The following is a 6,882-nucleotide window of genomic DNA, read 5'->3' as shown; positions in this document are numbered from 1 at the left end:
ATCCCACAACACAGACAAATATCCTCCTCTCAGCTTCAATCCGTGATATGAATCACTGAATCAAACTGTGATCTGATTGGCTCATGGCCAAAACAAGATGACACCTGATTGGCTCTCTAAACACTCATGCTCATTGGCTACAATCAGATGAAGGAAAGCTACCTGAGATCAACCTAAGCAAGTTGTGCTTCCGTTTTCTGATTATTTGGCTATAACTTTACATAGAATACAGTACAGATAATTGAACAAACTATGTTGCATTACGTTATTGATTAAATTATCTTTCCATTGATATATAATTTTATGGTAATACTCCAAAAAAAGTGGTATTATTAGCCATCAAATCTCAAAAATACACTTTTCGCAAACAGTTTCCACAATTTTGGCCACTACTCTATGTATTGTGTTTATCTATTGATAAGCTCAGAGAGCACCAAAGGTCCATCATTTCAACCCTGAGCTAAAAATATTCTCCTTTATCGGTATTTTAAGAAGTGTGGATTTCAATTCCCAGAATTCTGGAAATTGAAGTCCACACAAAAGTTGTCAACGGTGAGAAACACCGCTCTGGAGCATCTTTTCGATCTTGAATCCAAAGCAGTGAACTGCTTCCACTTGTCTTAATTTAAAAAAAAAAGAAGTCAGAAGCCCCCAACCAACTTTCAGCCCTCCAAATATGGACATAAAATTTGAATCTACTGATTTTTACAAAATTATCATAAAGGCACATGGCATAGAATCCAGTGATTTTGTCACCGCTTTTCGTTCCTAGATTTATGTCTTAAAAATAGCAACGGCTCAAGATCACGCCATACTTATTAGAAGAAAGCTATTCAATTCTCCTTTTATTTCACCAAATTCACGAGCAATTAACAAAACTGGAATGATAAAAAGCACCTTTGCTCGATGCCTATGGTTTTGGGTTTTTTTAAGCAGGTAAATGGAATTAAATTTAATTCTTTGGAAAGGGATGAGGAATAGTGATTAACGTAGGTTTCCTCGACCCACAAAAATAAGTCCTAATCTAGATCAGGCCAAGATGGGTTGATAGCAAAGTTAATAAAATCCAGAAATGAAGCAGTACAATATACAACTGATGCAACATCTATCTGAGCCCTTTGATTAACATCATTCTGCAGAATTCCAGGGTCTTTTTACCCTCAATAATATTCTTTGGGGCCCAACAACAATCCCATCCAACCCTCATTTTCGGCCCCTTGTAATGTGGTTATTTTCTTCTGCTCCGTGTTGTCTCCTGGCCTGGACACAATAAGGATCCACTGATCGAAGAGAGAGCAACTGGTTTTGTAGTGAAGACAAGATCTCCAGTCAGGTCTAAAAAGGGATGGAAAACTGGCAAAGCTGACAATTAAAGCAGGGCCCCAAATAGGTCACGACCGTAAAGATCTAACCCCGTTTCTGGATTACACACTGTAAAGTCCACATGATCAGATTAGTCAGTGAGCAGGATGGGAAACACATGTTGTCTGTTCTTTCAAGAGCTTCGCTTTGGATCCTTCCTATCTCTCCAGATCTCCTTCTCCTCGCTTCATTCAGACTTTGACTTCACACACTTGTCTCTTCCACGGATGTTGAGGAGCAGCAAAAGGCCCAAGGAGACAGTGGCTGGAACGCACATGGCTAAAGGCTCTTTCAGAACCAGGAGCGAGTAGATGGCACCTGCAGCATCACACGCAGAGAAAGTGGAGGCAGAATTATAAAACCAAACTGCAATCAAAGACTCCCAACGGCTATCCCAAACTGGACTGGTTTCCATTCTCTTTACATGCTCACTGTTGTTTATGTGTAAATAGTCTGTCTGTCAAATTGCAAAATACAAGGAAAATAAACACAGCTTTACCTATAGAAATCAGATATGTGATAGAGATCCAGTCCAGTTGAAGCAGGGGTCCATCAACTCTTTAACTCAGACATGTCAAACACAAGGCCCGGGGGCCTATGCTAACTTCCCACAAACCAGTAAACTCTAAGAAATAATCTTAGAAATAGTTCAGGAGCAGATCCAGGTCAGAAATTCATTAACAGGACTATCCTTACCTATCATGATCACGGTAAGCACAAAATTGCTGATTTCTTGCAGCAGTTGAGGCCCGAAGGCTAAAAGAAAGCCTCCTATCAGTTCAATCCAGCCCAACGTTTCCATGTACAGTCCTGGCTCTGGCTTGTAGCCAAACTCCTTCAAAGGGAAGACATCTGCAAATTGCACAAACTGGGTTTTCTGGAATAGGAAGGAAAAGGAGCGTTAAGCGCCAAAGAAGACTAAGGAGCAGAAGAAGGTTAGCCAAATTTTACAGCAGCAAGACACAAATAATCCAGAAAAGGTGGACGGCTAAACAAAAGAGACCACATCGAAAAATGATCACACATTGATGTGATACAAGTAGCCCACAACCTGTGCCCTAAGGCAGGGGACCCCAACCCCTGGTGATAGCACACAAAACCACGTCCCCTCCAGTCCACGGTTTAACCCAGTGGATCTCAACCTGTGGGTCGGGACCCCATTTGGGGTCGAACGACCATTTCACGGGGGTCGCCAAACAACGCAGTCCGCCTTTTTATCCACCTTTTTCTTAGCTGTGCTACTCCCTTTTATTCTATTGGCTTTTGAAAGCCAATAGAATAGACTCTCTTGAATAGAGTCTAACTCTATTGGCTTTCAAAAGCCAATAGGAATTGTCCAGGCTGTCTCTGCCCTGCTGAGCCCGCCAAAAGTCCCATTCTGCAAACGTTGCTGCACCAGTTGAGTAGTCCTTGACTTACGACCGGTTGAGTAGTCCTCGACTTACGACCGGTTGGGGGTCGCGGCATTAAAAAGGTTGAGAACCACTGGTTTAACCAATCCCTGGGTGCCCCAAAAGTTGGGGACCTCTGCCCTAAGGTAGAAGTGGGGAAATATGGCCCTTTTATGATTTGTGGACTTCAACCCCCAGAATTCCTGAGCCAGCATAGGAATTCTGAGAGTTGAAGTCCACAACTCATAAAAGGGCCATACTTCCCCAGTCCTGATTTAAGGGATTGCTTTTTCTCAAGAGCCTCTTCTCAATCCAACCAGGCCAATCAGAATGGGCATCTGCAGATCGTTCCAGACAAAGAACGCCGATTGGTGAGTTTTTTCTGCAGTGGCCCCTGCTCTATGGAACATAGAATGGCCCCAACCGTATTAGCCTTTCACAAGGCCCTAAAAACCTGGTTATGTTCCAGAGCCTGGGGGGGCTGAATACGTCAAGGGCCCCCGTTTCCTGGCTCTATTGCTAATTGGCCAAGTACCTTCGCTCCTACATTTAGTTAATTTGGCTGTTTTTGTGTGCTTTTATTGGTTTTACTGTTTTAATGGTTTCAAAATGTTTTTAATATTTTCTTTTTTCTTTCCTTCCTCTTTTACTATTTTGGGTGTGGGGGGGAGATAAGTTCTGGTGCTTGCACTTCTGGCAGCCTCCACCCTTGTTACTTGATGCCGTTGTGGTATGTCTTTGATGTCGTCTGTCTCTCCACTTTCTACCGTTTTTATATTTTTAACAGTCATATTTTTAACCGAGATATATATATATATATAGATAGATAGATAGATAGATAGATAGATAGATAGATAGATAGATAGATAGATAGATAGATAAAAATAAAAATTATAAGCTGGCCAAAGTCATTGACTGAGATGAATAGCCACAGAAATTGAACAAATGAATAAACTTGTGACCATTTGTTTAGCGATCATTCAAAGTTACAACAGATGTGGAAAAAATTGACTCATCACAGGTCTTTGTACTTTCGACTGTCTCGGTATCCTCACTGTCAAGGGAGGGCAATCCAGGCATTTGGCAATTCGCATTATTTACAAAACTTACACACACACACACAAACACACACACACACACACACACACACACAAGCTCAAGCAATGACCATTTGAGACCTTCCCAGCCAGCTTCCCACAAGCAAAGTCAGATTTGCTTAACCATTGTGTAATTCGCTTCAAAACGGTCAATGACCGAACTTCTTAGAGATAGAAGTTCCAGTCCACCTTATGTGGTTGTAAGTTAAGAACTTCCTGCATGTTGCTTCAACTGTATCTTTTCCACCTTCTATTATGCATTCTAAAAGGGTCTTATTTATTTCTTAACGGTCAACAATCCCAATAGATCTGCAAGTGGGTTTAAAATCTTCTAAAATCGTTCGGCTCATCTTAACCCAAAGAGGCTTCTTTCTTCCTCCCAGCCCATTTTTCATTTTCATTTTTTTTTTTTTAAGTTTACAAAGTAATTTCCATCAGTCCAGTGGGAAACAAAACAGGCAGCCCTCTGTTCCATTCTGGGGAGAGAGAAGTTCCCTAAGGATGGGCTCCAGCACAAGTCCCAAAGCTCAGAGGACTAAACCCTCAGTGAACAATCCAGATTGGATCCAGGCAACTCTCTGTTCCAAAAAAATCTTGCAACATGCTCTCTCCCAAATACAAAAATTCAAACATCGGGCACCAAAATGTTTCTACAAATGGAAAGCTGGCTGAAGGCCAAAGAAACTTCCCAGATTTAATTTGAAGTGTACACCCAGGCGGTTTACACAGAGGGCAGTGCCATGAACTCTGCGATTCTTCCCTCCCTCCAACTAATTTCGTAAACTGAGGCAGGGCAAGAAGATTCCAGGAAATTTGATGGCCAAAAGTCCTGGGGGAGGAGAGACAGAATGAAACCCATCCAATATGGTGACATATTACACTGTAACCAGCTTTAAAACATCCCCAACTCCAATTGAGATCTGCTTGTTGTTGTTGTTGTTAGTTGCAAAGTTGTGTCCAACCCATCACGACCCCGTGGACAACGTTCCTCCAGATCTTGCTGTCCTCTACCATCTTCTGGAGTCCATTTCAGCTCACGCTTACTGCTTCAGTGACTCTGTCCAGCCACCTCATTCTCTGTCGTCCCCTTCTTCTCTTGCCCTCCAACTTTCCCAGCATCAGGCTCCTCTCCAGTGAGTCCTTCCTTCTCATTAGGTGGCCAAAGTATTTGAGTTTCAACTTCAGGATCTGGCCTTCTAAAGAGTAGTCGGGGTTGATCTCCTTTAGGACTGACCGGTTTGATCGCCTTGCAGTCCAGGGGACTTTGCAGGAGTCTTCTCCAGCACCACAGTTCAAAGGCCTCCATTCTTTGGCGCTCAGCCTATCTTATGGTCCAACTTTCACAGCCATACATTGCAACTGGGAAAACCATGGCCTTGACTATATATACTTTTGTTGGCAGGGTGACCTCTCTGCTTTTTAATATGCTGTCTAGATTTGCCATAGCTTTGCTCCCCAGGAGCAAGCGTCTTTTAATTTCTTGGCTGCAGTCCCCATGTGTGGTGATCTTGAAGCCCAAGAAGATAAAATCTGTCACTACCTGCATTTCTTCCCCATCTATTTGCCAGGAATTGAGAGGGCCGGATGCCATGATCTTGGTTTTCTTAATGTTTAGTTTGAAGCCAACTTTTGCACTCTCCTTCTTCACCTGCATCAAGAGGTTCTTAGTTCCTCTGCTACAAATCTCTCTCTCTCTCTCTCTCTCTCTGGGAGGGGGGGTGGATGGGTAGGTGTGTGTCTACAATGGCTGTGTGTCTACAATGAGAGAGGAGACTAGAGGAAGAAGCAGAAGAGATAAGGCTTTTGTGTTGTTCGTTTTTTTCAAAAAAGCCCAGAGGAGGGAAAAAGATAAAATGCCAAAGAAATCCCAGGGAGGTGGGGGAAAAAAAAGGGAATCGCCGGCCTGAATAGGAAGCGTCCTCCGAAGAGAGAGCCCTTCGGTGCGGGCTGGTGCGCCCGGGAAGCTGCGCACCTTTCCTTTTGCAAACGCGCACCTGGACAGGTAAGCCACTGGACAGGTAAGCCCAAAGCTCTGCCGCCTGCTGGGCTACTTAGCGGGATTTAGCCCTAGCTAAGGACCGGGACGGCAGCAAGCGAGGACGAGCTGCAGCGCCTTAGCTGCGAGAAGCGGCCTTCCCGAGCCGCGCCAACGCGCCCTGCGCAGCCCCTGAAGGACTTCTAACGAGCCAGCCTGCCAGGCCTTAGAGCAGGGGTCCTCCAGCTTGGCCACTTTAAGACTTGTGGACTTCAACTCCCAGAATTCCTCAGCCAGCAAAGCTGGCTGAGGAATTCTGGGAGTTGAAGTCCACAAGTCTTAAAGTGGCCAAGCTTGGCGGACCCCTGCCTTAGACTGAGGATCTCCCGCAGATCCGCTCGGCTTAGGTCGCTAGATCAGGGCTGTGCTGGAGGGCCGCGGGGGGCTCGACCGCGCGGCGGTCCGGAGGGTTGCACGGCCCGAGCGGGCTTCCCTTCCCGCCTCGGCGACGCCCGACTCACCAGCTGCCGGTGGGCATCGCCGGCGATCCGGTCGGTGAGCTTGACGACCCCGCAGACGGCGAAGAAAAGGCCCAGCAGCACCCGGAGAGCGGAGAAGAGCAGCGCCATCGTCGCGCCTCGGCTGGCCGTTTCTCCCGCCTTTGCCCGCTTGTTGGCGGCCAGCCGGGGGAGGTGGACCCGGAGGCGGAGAAAGGAGGCTGGGAGAGCCGCCCCGGACGAAGCCAGCGGGAGCAGCCCGCCTTTCAACGGCCGACCATCCGTGCGTAAAACGCTCCGCCCGCCCCACCGGCGCTTAAAACCAAAAGATGCAACTCGGGGCGCCCTTGGGCGGCTTCGTGTGTCAGGAGGAGAGAGGGCTCCGGGGCATATGCAGAGAGCTGCAGGCTCCCGGAAGGGGTTTCACGGACGGGGCGCGTGGGCAGGTGAAAAATCGCGCGTGAAGAGTACTGCAGGCCACTTTAGCTGACTGTGTTCAGCAGGTCAGCGGTTCAAATCTCACCGGCTCAAGGTTGACTCAGCCTTCCATCCTTCCGGGG

At 46.4% G+C, this 6,882-nt stretch overlaps 1 protein-coding gene across 1 annotated transcript; it reads right to left on the bottom strand.

Moving 5' to 3' along the window:
* Window positions 1-818: 818 nt before the first annotated feature.
* TMEM35B (transmembrane protein 35B) lies at window positions 819-6,599 on the bottom strand. The gene is made up of 3 exons (XM_039353371.1): window positions 6,347-6,599; window positions 2,059-2,239; window positions 819-1,680 (listed from the first exon to the last, which is right to left on the bottom strand). Exons 1-3 carry the CDS (start codon window positions 6,452-6,454, stop codon window positions 1,550-1,552), a joined length of 420 nt encoding a protein of 139 aa, XP_039209305.1. The 5' UTR covers window positions 6,455-6,599; the 3' UTR covers window positions 819-1,549.
* Window positions 6,600-6,882: the final 283 nt, after the last annotated feature.

This window comes from Crotalus tigris, unplaced genomic scaffold (genome assembly GCF_016545835.1).
Source record: "Crotalus tigris isolate CLP2741 ecotype Arizona unplaced genomic scaffold, ASM1654583v1 scf7180000018517.1768243, whole genome shotgun sequence".
NCBI lineage: Eukaryota > Metazoa > Chordata > Lepidosauria > Squamata > Viperidae > Crotalus > Crotalus tigris.
The sequence above is the reverse complement of the archived record's forward strand: the minus strand, read 5'-3'. Positions and strand labels throughout refer to the sequence as shown.

Coding starts and splice junctions, on each gene's coding strand:
- TMEM35B (XM_039353371.1), bottom strand. CDS start 6,454: ATGGCGCTGCTCTTCTCCGCTCTCCGGGTGCTGCTGGGCCTTTTCTTC. Junction 2,240..6,346: donor GCGATGCCCACCGGCAGCTG/GTGAGTCGGGCG, acceptor TTCCTATTCCAG/AAAACCCAGTTTGTGCAATT. Junction 1,681..2,058: donor GCTTACCGTGATCATGATAG/GTAAGGATAGTC, acceptor GTGATGCTGCAG/GTGCCATCTACTCGCTCCTG.